Source organism: Haliotis asinina, chromosome 6, assembly GCF_037392515.1.
Source record: "Haliotis asinina isolate JCU_RB_2024 chromosome 6, JCU_Hal_asi_v2, whole genome shotgun sequence".
Taxonomy (NCBI): domain Eukaryota; kingdom Metazoa; phylum Mollusca; class Gastropoda; order Lepetellida; family Haliotidae; genus Haliotis; species Haliotis asinina.
The window spans coordinates 59,966,353-59,988,211 of record NC_090285.1 but is presented as its reverse complement, the minus strand read 5'-3'; the positions used below and the strand labels follow the sequence as shown (position 1 = coordinate 59,988,211).

The window sequence follows — 21,859 nt, the reverse complement described above, 5'->3', positions numbered from 1 at the left end:
TTACATCCATATTCTAATACTTCTGTACTGAAAAGTCGATCTCTTTGTACCTTGTATTGCATACTTATGAAGGGAATTGATTTCATAATCATGAGAGGAAAAGTCTATTTCCTAAATGAATATTCAATGAATAATCAGGTGTTATGAAATTTTCATTTACGCTAAATTGATGCTAGGCAGGTGCGCGTGTTGCTCACAATAAGATATGTAGTAGAACCGTGTAATTGTTGATATATTCAGGACACTATTTCAGTGATAAAACCATTCATTTTATATTTTGGCTAAAAAGTGTTGAATTCTGACACAGAAGCCGACATCTTTTACACATTGAGTGGAAATTAGGTTAGATATATGCTTATCAGCAACCAGAGTCGTCTTTTTCCGACGTCACAAAATGCACAAAACATGCCGTGACGTCAACTAAAATGTCGCATTATTTTCAGTTATTTCATTACATTTGAATATGTGGCAGTTACTCCGTTAATAATGATGGAAAATTAATAAAAATACATATACACAAACAGGAGAATATGGGAATCTAAGAAGTAAAATATGTATCGGATAGGGACATCCAAATCGCTATTACCTGCTTTTCGATGTAGTACACTGGCATCTTTTCTTACAAATTGTGAAACTACCAAAAGGTATCCATGTGATCGGAGTTACACTGACCTAATGTAAACCATAGCTGAGGTATGCCCCCTTATCTTTATACGTGCATGAATACTCTGTCGACGTTTAACGTCATAGTAGAAAATCGACTTTCTGACATTTATTGCAGGTCATTTTTGATTTTGTGATTATGACGTTATGCATTAGCACATACATCCATTTCATATACACTTATGTCGTTCAGATATCAAGCTGTATTTTCTTCGCTCACACTTTCCGTAAAGATGCCAAATTAAAAAAACCGTAGCAAAATGCTTTTATTGGTGCACGGTAAAAAACGGAGAAAGTTGCTGTTTTTCAACACACACAAAAGTTTTGGACAACTTTTAACAGTGTCTATTTCTCAGACCCCTGAGGTAGCCGCATATACATTTCGACTAACTGATGGGAAATTAAATATTCTACATTTCCGTGCAATTTTATAGCCGTACGCAGATCCAGTACCACGCGAGCGCAAATCTCGCACAACGTTCACTTTTCAAACCTTACGAAAATGTGTGCCTGAAAAAACCCTCGGCATCCAGGGGTTAATTTACACATAAATACTGATAAAAATTGTATATTCTTTCATCAATTTATTCTAAAAATAACATTAAAATCACCACATTGTTATAAATACATTGTATATGATGCGGCACGTACACCGGTAGCTAGGAATGCTAAAGTGAATTTTAAAACAGAAGAAAAGACAATTAAACAGCACCCGTCTCTCCAAAATTACATTTTTGTAAGAGAATTTGTCTGACTTTCCGGTTAAATCCATATCTAAGAGACCCGTGAAGGTCCGGGGTAGAATAGACCTTCAGCAACCCATGCTTGCCATAAAAGGCGAATATGCTTGTCAGGCTCGCTGACTTGGTTGACACATGTCATCGTTTCCCAATTGTACAGGTCGATGATCATGCTGCTGATCACTGGATTGTCTGGTCCAGACTCGATTATTAACAGACCGCCGCCATACAGGTGGGATATTGACGAGTGTGGCGTAAAACTAAACTCCCTCACTCACCATATCTAAACTGCCAGGGGATTTCGATAAACATTCATATTGCACGTTATTACATAAAATGAATTAATAAAAATAAAAACACGGCCATGCACAAACATCCTACGTAGGAAATAAATATTCCCTTTCATCGTGTGTATCCGTTACCAACGTACGAATATTGACAGTTGCTTCATAACGTGCGTGTCGCTACTTCAAGTTACACCAGGTAACAGAAAGCTTATCTGTTGTTCATACGGGTTTTATGTAGGTCAGCTATGTATATAACAGGTACAACAGGCTAGATCTAGGATGTGTATTGCTAGCTCATGGAAGCCATTATCGAGATATAAGACTTCATATATGGACTAAGAAAACGGTATGTGGAAATAACAAATAAAATGAACATGTTTCTGAGATACGATAGGGCGATAAGGTCCAGTGAACACAAACAACACACCACGGTCTGCTGACTCGCTCCATACCTTGCTCTACAGGTAGGTCTCTTTAACCTTAATAGTAGGTCAACTATTTATAAAATAAAAGCTTACCTGCGAACAGAAGCAGGAGAATACGATGACGATGAGACAGTACTTTAAGGTATCCATGTTGATGTATGAATGTGTTCAAAGTTCTTAAATTTGACTCACTAAGAACATATTCCTCCTCTAGTCCTTAAACACACCCAGTCATCTCTACCACGCGTACACTGTCGGGTGTTGACAAGCAGTATACTTCTCAATGTACTACACAGTCCGGCTATCCACGATATACTGTGGGCCTGGTATTCGTATTCCTTTTCCCGACCGACGCTCCTCGACCCTGATGAGCGATTGTGTAAGACTGTCTCCACCCGTGTTGGCCACCCGAGCAATTTCACTTCCTCATTCTCTCAACAAGGCCACGTGACTAGATTGTGTGTGACCTCTGAACTCGTCTAACAAAAAGCTTATCGTGTCTTCCCTCTCGCTTCAGAGACACTACAAGGGATCTCGCGCGGTAGCGTCATGTCAAGGCATAATAGCAACACCGCTGTGTTTCAGCCCCTCCCGGATTGGTTTACAACTACCTGCAATAAACGACCGCATACAGCGTATACAACCGTTATTACCTAAAACATTTTGGACTTTCCTACCAAGTGTTTGGTCATCATGGGTAGTGGTTCTCATTTGACTGAAACATTGATTAATTTATATGCATTAAATGAGTAAACAACACCTAATACTAATTTTGCTAAATTTATGTATTAAACACAATATGGACACCAACCCTTTCCTCAACTCCACAACACCGAAGTATGAATTCATGACGTGTACTTCCTATTTTCACTGACTCGCCTCTGACTATCTACATATTTTATCAAATATGACAAAGAATGATTCGGAAACCAGTTTTTTTATGTCTGTGAAGTATTATTTGACAATAGAAAGCAGCAACGTTTTTAACAGAAAACATACAACAGTACTTTGCCCGCACTGTGCAGGGACTTGATAAAAGATCTCCAGGCTGAGTCCTCTATTACAAACTTAGAACTGTGGAACAAGAATGGCTACATTGATAAAAGTGAATCTTAGTTGGCTGGCACTTTATGCAACACTCGTTACAATGAACTAAAACACATATTCTGTGCTTCCATGCTTAATACGCCCCGAAAATCAACTATTTGTGGTGATCTTCAGTCTATGTTGTGTAAATTCAACCTTAGAAACTACATATATACTTATTTATGCAGTGATTCATTTACACCCAAGCACCCATGAATACGAACTGTAAACAAACAAGTACAAGAAAATGAAGAAGAAATGAAGCATAACAAGGTATCACGTAATGCACGTCTCTTTGCATGCGACTTTAGACGTCAGTGACATATAACATACTTTCCATCTTACCCTTTTTATATCCTGAACACGGCGCAGCCTTGCACTTATGCTCGAAAATTTCATCACGAAATAGAGTCTCAAAAGAATGTTGGCTTTGTAACAAGCATTCTTATGATTATGAAACCCATATGATACAATATTTGCAGGAGGAAAAGATATTACCTCTCCGAAATAACTTTTTTCTCATCTCAAGTGGATCTGCTTAATGTTGAGACCTGTGTAAAGTTTGAAAAGCTGGAAGACGACAAAATGTTGTCAAGACGCCAAGGTGCAGATACGCAGATCACATGGTCGCTCGTCCGTGACACATATCTTACGTTTGCATACTAATGCCGATACTGTGTGTCATAGTGACGCCATACCTTTCTCTCTCTATCACTTCCCTCAACATCCCCCCCCTCCCCCTCCATCACACAAACACACACACTCCTTGCTACTTGTACATTTTAAACCCAAACCTCAAGTCCATACACAAAAGTATAATTTCAAAATATGTACTTCCTTTTCTCATTGATTCGCATCTGTTATCATGGTCAGACACAAATATAGACTGAATGTAAAATCGTGTTTTCCTGCACTGATGACTCAAACTACAAGAGATTTATGTGAATTCTCTTTCACTTAATGTCGAATTAAGTGTTGATATCATTAATAGTTAAATATAGTTATTCTTGATTGGAACATTCTTGAATGACGGTTTGTATAATAGCTAAATCTTTACACGTAAATTGAACTACACAAGCATCAACTCATATTTATTAGTTTGTTTGTTTAAAAAAAAATACATTGACATGTCTACGTTAAAATGGCCAATTACACGTTAATCAAATATATTGTGTAACAAGTTTTTGCTTACTGCGAAGAAGGCATTATATACTTTGAGTCGGTTTAGTTTGATCTGATTTATGAACATCTGTGACCTTGGAAATGAACAACAGTCGCGTGTATTCGCAAAACATTATGACTAATCGCATGAAAACTGTAACTGCTTGCATTAAAAAGACACATGAAATCAAATACAGCACACTTTTGTTTAATTCGGGTGTCATATATGGGCGGAAAACCCCAGACTCCAAAATGTTACTCTCAGGAAAGTTTCAGCACGCTTGAGAAGGACATGATGTTAATGTGACATAAAGTCCCTCATGATAATCATTATCAATAATGATTACTTGAAGTAATGCTGTTAGTTTTTAGCATATACTTACATTTATACTTAGAACGTATTTATAGTACATATATTTATAGCCATATATTTGCTCATTAATTATAACATTGTAAACTAGTATGATATGGACGTTTGCTTCCGGTTGTTGTGTTCATTTATTACATGACTCGTAATCTTCCCGGCAAGAGCAAGCATGTCACCAGGAAAAGATAACAGTAGGTCCTGATTCTTCCCAACAATGTGCTTCAAAATTGTCTCGGTTTTACAGACAAGTCTATAGTTATGGCTAGCATGCCTGTTATTTTAAGTCATGCGTCCCTCAAAAAATGCATTTGCCTCGTTTAGGTAATTACTATATTCGTGCAGTTACGCGTTTCTAAGTTCTGCTATCAATTGATTCTTAAATGACAGCATGTATGACCTCAGCATATCTTTAAAATATCTTAAGGCAGAAACAATGAAGGCATTTCAAAACATGACATATCTGTGATACAAAAAGGCAAAAAGTATGCTTAATACATGTACACAGATAACATGCTCTCCCGTGTTTTCCTCGATTGTACAACTACCTTGTCGCTATATGTTTTTGTCAGATATAATGTTTACATGTCTTGAAACAGTCCACTTGAATTTTCTACTCCCGGATAAGTATCGAATGTATGACAACCAGTCAACATAAACGGAATGTATATTTTTCTCTTGTTGAATTTAGGCTTGGATACAATACAGTTGAACACCTTGTTGTCGAAGTTGGATGACCCTATGTATACGCAGACACTTCGAGTTATCCGAGGTTCCACACCACCGCAAATGATGACAGAAGGAAGGTTATAAAGGTTTAAAAATCGAGACATCTGTAAGACACACGAAGCTTGACATAACGTTGTTAGACTGTACAGATGTCTGACAAATGTCTGTACAAATCCAACCAAAAACGATATGGTAAGGAAAATAGACCTCGGCTGACAACTTCCTGGTCGTATATGATAATACTGTACAGACATGTTTCACGTGGTTTGTTTGACTGGTAACACCCATTTTATGAAAGGAAAGAGTTGGATTCTTTTATGTCAACTTTTGACTGGTTATAAAATTTAGTTACACGCTGTATTTCGGTGCAAATTATGATACTTATACTTATATATATACTACACTGATAATGACTTTGCCCTTAAAGTATAACAGTTACCGCAAAATGAGGCATTGGTACTGTTAAGGTGCTTGTATATAGGCTGTGAAATAGAGAGTTAACCGGTTGGGTTGTGGGCTTACAGTGGCCTGTATGCATAATCCAGGAAGTAAGATGTAAACCGTCCCATTCAAATTGCATAACACATTTAGAATGTCATGGCCAACATATAGCATAACATACACATGTGTGTCAGGATTAGGATGCCATATGCACGAGATGGAGATGTTCTTGTATAGGTTTTGAACAATATGATACATTCAGTGAACAATACTGAAGAAAATAGAAATGACATATGTTCTGAAGGCGTCTGCTCCTACTCAGGTTAGATGAGGTGAACGTCATGCAAGTTCTAGTCCAGACTAACACTAGTTCTCTTGTGCTAGCTCACTGAGACACCATGCTTCAGTTAAGCATCAAGACCCCACTCAGACACAGTACACTGACTCCGAGCCGACCAGTCCTTGTACCCATTAATGTCAAGCACCAGTCAGAGACAAAAAAAACCCAAACTATCATTTGAAATCGTCTTTTCATATGACGTGACCGGGGATCGAACCCGAGACTTCAAGTTGCTCCGGGCGGACGCTCTATCCAATGCACCACTGGGGCGGTCAGGTTCTGTGTAAGGCAGACTTGTTAAGATTCGTATTCGTATAATACTGAATCACTCAAATGCCACATGTTAGGAAAAGGGAACGGTGCAGAATGTGAAGGACATTGTAAGTCGAACCCCGCCCATATGTTATCATATGCCTAGTGTGTGTATACTGAACCGGTTACCGGACACGCCACATTGGATCTTTCTTTTTAAAAAAAATTACCTTCCTGGTCGAGTCTTTGTTCGTGCTGAAAAATAGAATAACCGGCACAACGGGAATAAGAGACGTTGTTTTAGTTGCAATGTGCATTGTTTGATAAAACTGAATTTTCCTTATGAAGTCTTCGGTGACATACAATTGGCAATTAGTGACTCGCAATTGCTCTAAAGTAAGATCCTTTGTTTGAGCTGATGACTGAAACATAGCCTCACCCGCTGATTACAGTCAGCAATATCTCAACAATTGTTGCAACAGAGCGCCTCCTGGCACATACACCGTTCAGTGAAAATTAAACTAATGTATGTCACTGTGAAGTCATGGTCTATATAGGTATGCATTTACCACACTTTGTTAATGTCTGTGAGTGAAACACGTTGGGTACATCCCTACCCTATGCTTAACACAAAACGCTGTCGACTGGTCTCATATCCTGGCCATCCCTTTACTTTACACTGCTAGTCTCGACTGTGATGTGTGTAACTAAACCATATACTTTACTCTGTTGATGTCGACTGTCCTTATGAGCAACTAAACCTTTTACTTAACACTGGAAGTGTCGATTGTCCTCACGTGTAATTAAACCTTGTGTTTAACACTGACAGTGTAGACCATCCTTATGTGTAACTAAGCCCTTTATTTAACACTGTTAGTGTCGACCGTCCTCACGTGTAACTAAAGCCTTTACTTACCTGTCGTTTGCCCTCAAGTGTAATTTACCGTGTTTAACACTGATAGTGTCGACTGTACTTATGTGTAACTAAACCATTTACTTGATATTCATTGTAGGTATACAAATAACACACATTGTGCACATTCTGTAGACACACTGTGACAACAAGGGAATGCAGCCTTTCAAATTAGTAAATCGTCATACCTTTGACATTTATGAATTAAGGGTATATCTGTGTCATGCTAAACGCCCAGAAAACCCGTTCAGAAACACAGGAAGGAGGAGGAATGTCTTCAAACAACACAGACTCGCTGTTTGATCTCGATTTTGTTGAACTCATATTCTTGGTGTTGACCGGAGATGCTCTGGACGGGATCGATAGCTAGCATGTTTGGCTTGTTGTCTGCTCATCACAGAGAGTGAAACACTGAAGGTGCACCACTACATGCTGAACCAGTTTCCCACAAAGCAATGTGACTAAAGCTTCAAGCTAAAACATTTGTGATAAGTGAGCGGCTGATTATGATGATGTGCTTGTGATATGATAACAGTTTAGGTTTAATCTAGATCCATTTACTTGAGGTTTTAATTGGTTTGTAGTCTAGGTGAGGTAAATGAGACCAATAATCATCATCTGTTACTTATTTAGACAGACTCGATTATTTACAGACCGCCGCCATATAGCTGGAACATTGCTGAGTGCGACTTAAAACTAACTTCCATCTCTATCTTACATATTTACATCGATGTATTCAGTGAGATATAAACTATAAACAGACTTTCTAACAGTTTCCTCTAATGTCGAGTTTTATTCCTGCGGGTTCAGGTTTTGGTGTTCATGATTTCATGTCAACGTTTGAGGTAGCATTGGTGCCACAGGGGCTTGTATCGCTTTGAAACGGCGTTCGAAAGACATATAGATGTATAGACCCTACCCTAGTACTATATAAAAGGAAAGGGATGTAACGAGGAAACCACCCCCTCCTCGATCAAAGTTACATGTTACCGCGTAAAATATTTTTAAGGCCCCATCGAGGCCAACGGATCGAAAGCCAGATGATTTCCCTACAAAATGAGCTATAAATGGTCACAATCGGATCATTCTTTCAAACGTTATACGCTACGAATCATCGCAAACAGCTACTTCCGCAATTTCACGCCAAAATCCTGGATCACCCAATACGGCGAAAACTCACCTTTTAAATTCGTTTATTAATTCCAGCCACGTTGGCAGCACCAGCGCTGGGCTGGATTCGTTCGGCCGCGGTATTCCGAGGGTCGGAAAACTTATTACAACATCTACATGTCATTTTTTCGACAGTAAGCAAGCATTTTCACCAAAATAGCCGGCAATCCTACTCACATGTCGGCCATAAGCGACCTTGACATTCAAGTGAACTGAGCAGATCCGCACAAACAGACTCGGGCCATCCGACTGGTTGGAAACAAAATATACAGTGGAAATGGCCAACGAGTTTGTATTCCACCTGAGTGTGATATCAGGCACTAAACGCATTGACTTCATGGGACTATTAATCAACCATTTCGAATATACACAGTAAAACACATCATGCAACCAGGGCAAATACCTGAAAACATAACGGAATTCTGAATATCGCTAAAGCAATCCCATTGGATAACATTGAACCATCTTAGCACATTAGACAAGAGAATACAGAATTTAGAACACCATTCTACTGTATCGTGAGTAATATACACACTTTCGCCATGAGACCAGATAAACGTCTTGGACTGTTTCCTTCTGTACCAATGCCAGTCAATGTTACGAAGCATAGACGTTATAGGCAAGTCGTTGATATCGATGTTCATGGAAACAGTTCGTGTTTGTGTTACTTTACAACATGAAACAAAGACCATATGACCCTGACACAATAATCACTTACCTGGTTCTAGTAATGTCGCTTACTGAGTGATGTACATGAGAGTATTTAATTTGCTGAAGAATCTTAATTTGACCGATAAATTACTGAGTGAACGTAAAAGCTTTCTTTTGATAGTGAACACTTTGAAGGACACAATATTACATCATCAACGATTGTAATATTCAAACAAATGGGCGCTTGAAACTTAAATTTTATACATGAGAAATACCCTGTAACCTTAGGAGCATGCAATGACACTTTAAGCATGTTTTCATGCGACCTTGCTTGAAAAGTTTCAACCAACTAACATTCTTGTTAGTTCACAAACATTGGGATGGTCTATTTATTAAAAGGTACCACACTGAGTCGGATGTTCGAATGCCACATGAAGGATACTACATGAGGTCTTACCAAGCGCGGTATATTATTTATTACCCACTTACGTGCATTAAAATGACTTAGAATAGCTTATTTTGTTGTTATGTGGTTTCAAATCTACACCGGTTCCAGAAAGAGAATATTGTACTGTTGTGCGTTTTTCGCATGACGTCACCTCTGACGCCTTGGTAACCGGCGTGTCATTTGTTATCGCCTCGTACAAACGCCTATTGTAAACTGCTCCGTAGCACCCCGTTTCTTGGTTTTACTCGTCCAAAAATCTGGTGAAAACATTGCGTTAATGTTTCTCCATGGACATAATGTCACAGTTCGACTCACAATTAAACAGCGACACGATTACGTTCTCAACGTTTACATTCCCACAATGCACATTAATAGTAGAACGAATTAATTCACGTGTTTGTTATGAATGAAACGGTCATCGGTCATCCAATCAAATCGTTAGAATTTTGGGTCAAGTCGCTACGACACAGGTCATCGCAATACGACACTCGTGTGGCGTACGTGATTAGTATTGACCACGTTGGTAATTGAATTCGGTAAACAACAAGTGTGACAAAATATGTCACAATACATAGAATGATTACTGGCAGCGATTGGTTTACGAGCTAGCCATCGCTGTGAGTGTTGTATAAATGTATTCATCTCACATTTGTGAAAAAGTTTGAATTGACGTTGATAATCTCTCCATTTCGTTCGCCCTTCTGGTTTGGACACTTCCATGAAACTCAGACTTTGTTGAATACATCTGGGAGTTTTGTGATCCGGAATCCAGTCGAAGTTGTCGGTTCTGAATAAATGAGACATACAAACATTTTCTATAATTTTCATTTTGATAAACATAAAGGATGGATGTATTGTGACCAGTGAATATAATGTGATTTTGATAATAACCACTCAACGTCCTTATGTCATCAGAGTGACATTGGAATGGCACGTGACTTAATTGTACACACTCACCATACAGAAAGTGATCGCAAAAAAATCATAGTTTATGTCCGTTGAGCCATCAAATACCTGATTCCATCGTCCTCTCAGGGTCGCTGTTGACAATGGATGAAGCACCATTTTTTGTTTGAGCTAAGATATCAAACTTGTAAAACCAATAGCGGGAGAGATTGCCAAAGGTATATGACTTGATTCCCCACCCTGAAATATACACATCACACTCGTATGACAAATAGACTCGTAAATATATGATGTCAACGTGATAGAATAACCGGTTATCCCAGAGATTTCACTGGCCGTCTAAAGAAAAGCAGCTGTAAACATTATATTGATGGATACTGACAATCAGTGATGAGGTCTGGTGGTCACAGACTGAGGAAGCCTGCCTGTCCCACCTGTCGCATCCGTCACTCATATCATTTGCATGAAACTGTATGTGTGTTGCTCGACGCCACAGCGAATATCATTTAGATAGCTCCCTATTTAACCTTAAACTATATATATAGGTCATCTTCATACAATGTAGACATGACCAAATTGCCGTTGGTAGTGGAAGGGAGCTAACTCTTATCAGCTTTTTTAGGAAAGTTGTCAAGTTCTTTCAACATTATTGCCACTGTAGCCAGTGTGTTGAAGAGAAATAATTGGTTGACTCCGTATTTTGACAGCCATAGGACACACTGCCAAACAGGCCGGAATCATGCAGTCTAGTTCCCTCATAAAGGAGTCGTCCTGAGATGCTTCTTATGATGGAATCATGTAACCGGGCGATCTTACATAAATGTTTGATATCTATAACACATGGCAAATCAGCAGCATGGAATTGACCACACAGTTCAGAGAGACAGGGTTATCCAACACAACACACGATCATCAACTGCACAGGATTTACAGGTTTTACATTTATAAAAAACAGACAACAGACCTGCAATTACTATGCTTCTAACATCGCCGTAACCGTTCCGTATATGTTGTATAGAGTGATTTGCGTTGTGGAGGATCCAGTGTCAGAGCTATCTCTCTTGATGACCTGCTCTGTGAAGTTGAAGTTTGCACGTTCACCAGTGTTTGAAATACAGTCGTCATGGGCGTGTATGTACTGTCGTGAGTATAAATACATCTGATTTATAAACCATACATCGCACACCATATGCTACATACCTTACATCACATAACATACATCATACACATCACATACCATACATCACATACCATACATCACATACCATACATAACATATCATATACACCATACGCATCACATACCATACATCATATACCATCTATTACATATCATACATCATATAAAATACATCATACATCATACATCACATACCATACATTACATGCCATGCATCATACATCATACACATCACACACCATGCATCAAATACATGCATCACATACTATACATCATTACTATTATTAACATAAAAACAGAAATAAGGTTATCCTGAATGACATCATAATGTATACTGTCGTACACCTTTGTATGTTGAGGACTTTTCCATGTAGTTGTGTCAGCGACGAAAATGATGAAATGCCCTAATTGGACTATATTTGTGTTCTCTTGCTGTTATTTTTTCTAAACTAAATAATTGACTTGGCACTGCAGACGTTTGTGACGACTGACGAAATATGGTCACATTTATACGAACAACCGTACCATTTGTAGTTGATCATGCAGTTATGCATTTGGTAGTTATTTTATATGAATATGAATCAGGTTTTGTGACATGTATTTACTATGAGTTAGCTGAAATCGATTGAAAGGATAAGGCGCTATATACAACAGCAATCAGACGGCCGTTCTTGCTAATTAACTATTGGACAAAGTTATTATCAATTATACATGAAATTTCATGACTGTACATATATATCAATTATGGTGATAACCCTTGTTCTGAAAGGGAATATTCAACTGTCACTTCAACCTTTATTATAAACACATATAGGTCACATGCAACCAAAAATTGAAACATGATTGAAACACAGTAACCACTTATTCGTGCAACATTTTGCACTTGGGTTTACCTCCCTCGAAACGAAGCAGTCGCGTCACCGAACCCAGTCATAGCCGGTGGATGCGTACTCAAGCGTAAAGAAGCCTTTTCGTTGGCCACTGGTTCATTGATACGCCGATACGCTTAGTCGGCTCTTTGTTTATGACTCATAAGCCCGATAGGTGTTAGTTTTAAACTGCATGTAGTCAGTTATTGATGTTGTGCATTGATGTTCTCAGTGACAGAGTCTGCTTATCACAATCACCATGTATATTTTATGTAACGAGTAGATTATTTACTTGTTTGTGTACACAACCAAGATTTGAGTACTGCTCACGACCTGATACTCCGGACAGGCATACTGTTTGAAGCTCCGCGAACCTATTCTCTGCGCATGCGTTATGAGCTCAGCGCAGCATAGCTGAGTTTTGAAACCACGTTTTCCCCCAACGCGGGGGGAAATTAGTGAATGGTTTGAACTCCGATTCCGCGGGCTATTTTTCATTGCGTATTTTTTCAACTTCATAGATTGCATTGTCATTTTTTGCTGATTAGTTTCGCTAAGTACATACCGAAAGGTATCAGAACCTACAAAGTTGTGTTTTACGATTTGCGTATGAACCACAAGGTATTAATTGCTTTATTCTTTTCTAATTCTAAAAAGGTTAATATGCAACCCTTATTGTAAAACAATTTACATTCCTAATATTTTTCACATTAAGGGTTGTAACACACAACCCATTTTGGCAATTTGGTCACGGCACTTCGATTCGTGTTGCCAAATTAGGACTCTTAGATCATCTGAACTAGTTTATCATGAATAACTGTTTTGTAACAAAAACGTGTTCGGTAGTTTATCACCACAGACAAATTCAATTGAAGCACATGATGGAATAAAACGTGTTAATGGGTAATCGGGTCAGCAGTTGTGGGTTTGTCGGACGTTCTTAATGTCACATGACAAGACATAGGGACTGTTCCTCCAATTGAAATGCATTTTAGAGATGTATTCTCAGACAAAACATGTAGGTCAACTTAACTACCTGAGAAAGAGATCTAAGAAAAAATCGGAGGCATACCTGGTATATTGACGTCTTGTGTAATACCGATGGTATTTCTCACAAATGGCAGGCATACGTGAGTGAGACAAAGAAGAAGCGGATTGCTAGTTGTCGTGACATCTTCAGTTTGAGGTTTGCTCCATTTCCGTTTACTTGTGGTCAGTGTACCATTTAGAGGTGAAACACTAAATAATGATAGTACTTTTTTATGCTGGTGCTGATAAATTCAGTTATAAAATGTCATCGTTGTCGACCAACTACAATTGAACAGCAGAGCTAAGTCTTCTAAGTGTCCAGTGTATACTTGTTCGCTTTGGAGCTGCAGATACGTCATCTTTACCTTCACGTTCACCTGTAGCGTCAGACCTGTGATGGGCTTGGTCCTGCTGTCTCTCCGAACTCTGATCGTAGTAATGTTCCCTGGTGTAACCGAGACCACGTATCTGGTGACGACGGCGTTAGAAGGAGCTGTCCGGGATGTTGTCGTGGTGGTTGTGCTTTCTGCGATGTTATGGGAACCGTAACACAAACCAGGTTGTGATGAGCAGCCGGCAATGCAGCCTATCCTTGAAATAAGTGAATAGGCTGTCAGCCTGCAGTCATAATGTTTCTCTACGTCGCTACGTGCCATAAGACGAAGGATAAACTAATTTGAACATAAACATGTGTTCATCATGTGACATTGCTAAAAATGGATTATGTGATGTTTTCATTTGCGTGTTAGGGAAATATTGAAATAAGATCTCATACTTACTGCGTCAATAACTACAGCGACACATACACTTCCATAGTTAGAGAACAATATCCGTCATATTTACGATGTCAACTTACCTTCACGTCACATTCGAGCCTGCACCAGACAACCCAGTGATCAACGACAAAAGTATCGATCTGCGCACTTGGGAAAGGATGACATGTGTCAGCCAACCCATCCAAGCCTCCGATTCTGTTCGTCGCCTCTTACGACAATCATATTTTTCTGAAGATCAGTTCTAGCCCGGATCTTCACGGATGACTAAATCGTAAGCATGCGGTTGTGAATCGCAATCAGTGTGTACTGAGAACTGGCGTTTGTAAAACCTGAGCATGTCCTACTCCTGACCCAACCGTGGCATCGTCACGAACATATGCAGAGGCAAGTACAGTGTAAACCTAGCAAAACAGGTAACATGTGGTGCAAGTAAAAACATGCAACAGGCAGTTTGGTCACGTATGCATAAATTGTAAATATCCTCCACCACCAAACGCTAAAAGCATTACTGAAATGTAATACTGGTCAAACTACAACTGAACAAGAATTGTAACAGCAATTTTCAAGAGACAATTTGGATTTGCACACATGACATACATATATTGAGAAGACATTTCTGAAATAATTACACGACACGGATCTTCTCCAACATGTTTCACTTTTACCTTAGGGAGAAGTCAATATGAAATACGAATGCTTCAGATCACACACAAACACACAAAGACAAACACACACACGCACGCATGCACACACGCGCGCACACACATTTGTTGAGAAATCAAAGTGTTACAGCTTACAGAATCAGGGATTTGAGACTCGCAGTTAAATAACATTCACAAGTACCACAATACCAATGACGAATATTGTGTCAAATTGATTTTCTTCAGTTGGCGTTGTGGAACGATGGGTTTGTACCATTGATTTACTAATGACTGTTCAAATAAGACTTGAATGCCTAGTTTACAACTTAATAATCACAAACATTTTTTTCTTTTTTCTTTTTCATTTGTTTCCTTTCTTTTCACAAATATACTTTTGTATTGATTTTAACTAAAACTAACTGCTCCATGTCTGTTTGTGAACACCAAAAGTGACCAGTAATACGTTGTGGGAGAAATCTAGAGACTGGAACTACTAGCAACTGGAACACGCCAAACATATCTATTTGTTGTAAATGTCCTTGGGTCAGAGGTAATCGTCTGACCCCTGTCGTACTGTATGATGGTGTGTTTAACTGTGCCAGTGTATGTTGTTCCTAGAGACAAGAACCGGATGTTGTAACTCTTCTGGGTTGTCGTGGCAGACACTGTAGAGCTGGATGAGTACCTTCCACTGACATCGGTATTGGTCCATCTGATTGGGCAGTATTACGTGTTCTCATGTTTGGCGTACCTGTGATGACTGGTTTTAGTGGAATGTGTTTTCATTGCTAATTAAAAGCAAATGACTAACATCGTCTGTAATCCTTGTCATCCATATTTTTATTGGTTGCAACGGATTATAAATGTATGCCTTGGAATAGTGATAGATGATATGTCTCTGACATGTACATATTCACAGCAATTCCAGAAAGCCAGTATTTAATATTGTTGATGTTTATTTTCAATAATGTTATTGATATAATTTATGATAAATTCATGCACAGACCACTGATAAATCAGCCCTGTCACGTGTATTACAGCACACACGTCTACATGTACACGGTGATACTCCAGACTCTTACGTCTGATCTCCTGATAGAAAGCTAGCAAAAGAGTGAGTGAGGGAGAGGGGGAGCGAGTGAGTTGCCTCACCAATTGTCTAGGAGAAGAAAAAATCAGGCGGAAAGGAGATATATTTTCTAGAAGCAGAAAGGAACGGTTATGTCCTATTCTAAGAGGTAGAAAAAGTGAAGGGGTTCTATAATGCAGAACTTGACAAAGAAGTTTAAATCAGGACTGGACTCACTGGAATATAATTTTATACGGAAGCGTCCTAGTGCCAGAGCCTGAATTTTTTTATCTCCTAATTAGGACTTATTATTTCCTTATTATCTACTTATTATCTAATTTTTAAAAATAATGAATATTTTTTCTCTCGGATACATCTTCGATTCGTCTTTTGCACGTGTTTGCATTGTCAAATGTGCAGCGTGAACGTGCCGTTGGCATGTTGCAAGCGGGAAGATCAGTTATTGACGTCGCAAGAGCAATTTGATGCAGCCTCCGTACTGTATATTACACGCGAGGTCGTGTACAACAAATTGGCATCACTTGAAGACCATCTTTATGGGAAATGGACGGGGTACCAGCAAACAGACTATGCAAAACCTCCGAGGCTGCATATACCAACTAAACTGCAATTGTGGCAGTAGCTACATTGGAGAAACGTCACGCCCATTTGATATACGTCTCAAAGAACACAACACATCAGTTGAAAAGGCCGACAACAAATCTGCCCTTTCAGAGCACATAAAAAATAACCCCACCCATTCCACTGACTGGTAACAGACTAGCATCCTGGCTACCAGCATTCACGATTGGCGCAAACGAAAACTGCTAGAAGCCATAAACATCAGGAGAATAACCCAACAGACTAAAAGACAACAAGGTGTATAACTCCCCAGTGCCTGGAACATCACAAATGCCACCCCTGATGTCATATAATCAGCTGTATATCACTCTGTTGTGTTTACATCTCCCCACCATCATTGTTCATATAACATCTCATCTATCTCATCATGCACACCTGAGGCTTGGTGTAAATCTAATTTTCTGTATAACACTCTGCTGTGTACACATCTGTTAAATGGCTTCCCTTTATGTCTGTATGTCTGTATGTGTGTGTGTATATGTATGTATGTCTGCATATATATATGTGTGTGTGTGTATATATATATATGCGTGTGTGTGTGTACACACACACACACACACACACATATGTAATATGCCTTGTACTCCTGTCTCTATCACAGGAAGGGGCAAGACGTAGTCCAGAAATGTCATGTTAGAAACAAAATAGTTGTCATCCATATACTCGTCTTATTATATTCACCAACTTTGCAATGCCTCTAAAGAATCCCAAAACAGTGATGACGCAGGCAAATGAAAACCAATGCCAATTAAAAACGCTGCTCCAATCAAGGTTGAGACAACGAAGGCAACCGTCTTGCTCCGATCCAGTACAAACCTCAAAATTCTAATGTCCGAATTACGAGATACTAAGTCCTAATCACCTAGACACTACGTGCCAAGTATGAGAAATTCAGTCCTAATTAGGAGATAATAAGTACTAATTAAGAAATATGAAGTCCTAATTAGCCTAATAAGGAGATAGGAAAATTCAGGCTGTGGCACTGAGTGTTGGGGGTGGGGTTACTGACTTCTTTACTGGCTTTAAATGATAAACGGGGAAAAAAAAATAAGACTCAGGATATTGGTCTCCTTTACAAGTTCAATGGAGTGCTATTTAAACATAATTCTGTGTCTTAATGCGGTTTATATTCTTTGCTGAAATTGTAATTTGTTTTTACTTGAGAAAATCCATTTTAAGTGACCATTTGTGAATTGGTATTAACTTAGTTTGCTGGCTCTTTCTCTAACAATCGTTCATTATAAATGATATGTTTAACGCCGAGGGTGATTATCAGTTACCTCATAAGTGTTACTTCAACACACAGAGAATTTGTTGGGGTTGGGGTGTGTGTCATGGCTCTGCACGAATAACTCCTACTAGATGTTCTCCAATAAACGGAGTCGACGGAAATCTTATGCTCGCCAGAACTCAACACTGCTAAACATGCAAGGGATGAACACCGTCGTCGTGTGTACACACTCAGCAGCAGTGGATCTCAGGACTCAACAGACCTCCAATACTGGAATGGAATGCGATTCGGCAAGCTTTCTGTATATACTTGATAAGGTGAATGAGAACAAGGTGCACCTATACCTTGGACGTACGAGAAGGGTACACTAGATATTGAATGACTTCGCGTTTGTCATTTTCATTTTTGGGCTTTGAGCTATACAACTGATGTTTGCTGGTGCTTTTTGAAACATTAAACATTATGATCTAAGAATTGCTTCAGAGTTCTCGTTGCATATTAGCATCTGAACAGTGCCAGGTACAATTAACATTATTATGGCAGATTTGTGAACATAAATAACGAGATAAAAAGATGGTTCAAGGTAGCACAGAGGTAGCATATTTTCTGCCTTGTTTTTCTTTTCTTCTTAGTAAGTTCATTTGGACGGCGGATAAATGGAATTCGCTGTTTCGCTGCCTGTGTCTGTCTATTACTCATTTCTTAGTTGTATTATCAACTCATTCTTAAATGGAAGCATGCAATGTCTCAGGAAAGTGTTCAGAATGTCTTATAGCAGAAACAGTGAAGTTTTCTTTCCTAAATTTGACGCATCTCTGACGAAGAGACACAAAGGATATGCAATGTATTTAACTCATAACATTTAACATGCTGTCCCACATTTTCGTCAATTGAAAAACTTGCCGCTGTGTGTGTTATAAAGCATAGCTGCAAGGTGAAATATTGCTATTGCCGTTGCACATGCTTATAAGGTTTGAAGTGGACTGGTAAGCGGTTGGGGCATGCGATTACAGCTACAAGGATGTTGAACAGGAAGTAAGATGTAAAGATGCCTGAGCTGCATAACACACGTCTTGAAGTGGTATTAAAATATTTGTACAATGACATTTTATATGGCTAGAAATGTCTTTATTGCAGTATATGCGACGTTCCAGTGTACATGTTAACTCTATTATCAAACAAGTATATGCACATCATTATTCACAAGAAGAATATATACATGAAAGATATTTGAACTTATGCAACTCAAAAGGTCGATGTACAGTGCCATGTAATTACTTATTGTAGTTGTAGTTACATATGTTGATAATGCTTATAAAGCGTGGGGAAGATTTATTCTTGATTTGAATATGGTAAGCTGCAGGGATGGTAAGCTGTAGCTGTAGATCACTGACCGTGATCTCTATCATCCGGTTGGGCTGTTTGATGGTAATTACGTTTACGAGAGTTCCTATTTTGTAGTCTGAATCAAATGGGTTTTAGTGTGGATGATTTGGTGAGTATTGCCTTCACAGATATCTTATATTCTTTGATTGTCTGTGTATGTGGGCGTTTTATAAGAAACATTGTCAACTTTATGTGTCAACTTTATGTGTATGCTAATTTCATGTCCTGAACAAACCTGTACTGAAAAACTGATGAATATCCTCATGTCCTCCCGTTTACGGTGTTTAACAATGGTGATGTCGACTGTTGATGTCAACTGCCCTCCTGTCCATCCAGTGAACTTTGATTAATTTAATATATATGAAAGAGAGCACAATCCAACTGCAACAATAATACCTCTTATTAGAACTATACACGTGAAGATACGAATCACCAAATTCAGATAAGAAAAAAAACAATGAACTTAGTCTAGTATTTGAGGACTTAACCACAATAATCCTCAACCAGAATGAAGATAATGAAACTCTGTCATAACCATCATTGTTCTAATAGATAGGAAACATTTCATCTACCTACAAAATATCAATACCAACCTATCCCTGTCAAGACATATAGTCTAAAGGTTACAAGTGAAACGCCAGACTGAGGCCAAGAATGCAAGGAACGTACCAGCATATCCCTGTGTCCACCGTCCCAAGGGATTCTAGTTGGTGGAGACCATCGTGCCAACTGCCACCAACTAGAATGGTTCCTGAATGAATAGGTGCTTGGCGGACGTCGGAGGGGACAACCTTTGACTTGACCAAGGAGTATTAAAACTGATTCTTGGAACTCAGTACTTGTGTTACGCAAGCGTCAGGTTGTAATCCATAGCAAAAGTATTAATTGATCTTATGATTTGATAACTAAACAGGTGATAGCAAACGCTACTGGCTACCTTCACCTATACCTTTAATTGTCCCGGAGTAACTAATATTGAAGATATAGTTCAAATAAAGATGATAACAGTAGTCTTCCACTGAGTTTTATAGAAGGAAATACTGTATCCCTTCCAAAATAAACCAGTTAACATAAGTTAGACCATAAAGCCTGAAAACCAGTTATTATGGGCTCAATTACATGACAAAAAATAAGTTGAATTGAAATGTTGACAGTACATCTTGACATGTATTGTCCGTGACAAACACAGACAACTTAATGCAGGGCTTCGTCACAGTTATCACACTGCCACACATATCTGACCAAGACGTTTTCCGGCAAACTACTTTTCATGTGAACATGTTTTTTCCAGTAAGAGAACTCAAGAAAACAAAAAGTTCCCATACAATAGCGAATCCTGTCTTTGAACAAACCAACGTCCCTATATGTTTGTTATCTGACCAATGAAGTGGTGATAGATCAAATAAAGATGTGTGATTGCCTGACTGTCCAGAGATTAACGTTAACGAGGTATGTGTATTGTGTAGAATAAACATGTATCGTGTAGTCTCCACGGTCATGATGGCAAATAACCGACTCGATCATGTATTCCTTGAACATTAGTGTTATTTTCGAATAGCATGCCTGACAGAGGAGGTATTGCAGAGTATCTAAGCTCCCCGGCGTCACACAAGCGCAAATGTTTCAACGCCAATAAAATTTCCAATTCTTAACGATATCATGAATCAACTCGCATAACGTCACTGTACGAATGTTGTGTATTTAGTGTAACAACTTCATTTCCCGGGCAACAGTTTTGCATATACAGCAATGAACGGAGTCGTAGAATACGTCTTGAAAATACACTAAAATCAAATTTCATTGATAATATTTCAATTTTACTTTCGTGACTAATTCTTAAATCATGATTGTTATTACTTATCATTTTTAAAAAATCTTCATAGCAGCGATCATCACTTACCATCTCGGGAAGATCTTCCAAGGAAAAGGAATGCGTTAGTCAGAAAACTGCAATTAAAAATTATTATTTCTATAGGTTATGGAACCTGCAGCATTCAACGCTCGCACATACGCACACATACACAGACAGACAGACACACACGTACTGTACATTTTTGCATTTGGGAATATATGGTATTCATTTTACTACTGCAACATTTATCGATGGGTACTCATCATTCGCAGCATTTGAACTGATTGACTGCGTGTACTTTACATGGTTGCATTGAAGAATGTATGGTTCTCGTTTTGCTTTTTGTTACTTGCAGTTCTATTTAAATCTGGTTTCAATATTAATCCTCCCATAATCATGAGCATCTGCATTCTGGTAAGTGGCAAGTGCGTCATAGTTATTGTCTGTTTTCCGAGTGGATTGTCCAGATGCATAGATTACATAACCCTCATTACTGTGACCGTTGTCAACAGTCACGATTTGACAATCGGGAATCTTGTCATATATGTCATCTTGCTCGGGGCGGACTTCAGCCCTTGCGTGGACTTCATCTCTGCTCCTCTTGGACCT

General features: G+C 38.8%; 2 protein-coding genes across 2 annotated transcripts in view; both read right to left on the bottom strand.

Moving 5' to 3' along the window:
- Positions 1–2,664, bottom strand: part of LOC137286175 (receptor-type tyrosine-protein phosphatase H-like) — a 298,258-nt gene extending 295,594 nt beyond the window's left edge. The window contains exon 1 of the mRNA XM_067817873.1: positions 2,209–2,664. Within this exon, the coding sequence (XP_067673974.1) occupies positions 2,209–2,265 (57 nt within the window). The 5' untranslated portion in view covers positions 2,266–2,664. The remainder of the gene's footprint in view (positions 1–2,208) is intronic.
- Positions 1–21,859, bottom strand: part of LOC137286178 (fibronectin-like) — a 263,485-nt gene that overhangs the window by 181,722 nt on the left and 59,904 nt on the right. The gene's annotated exons all lie outside the window — the stretch shown is intronic.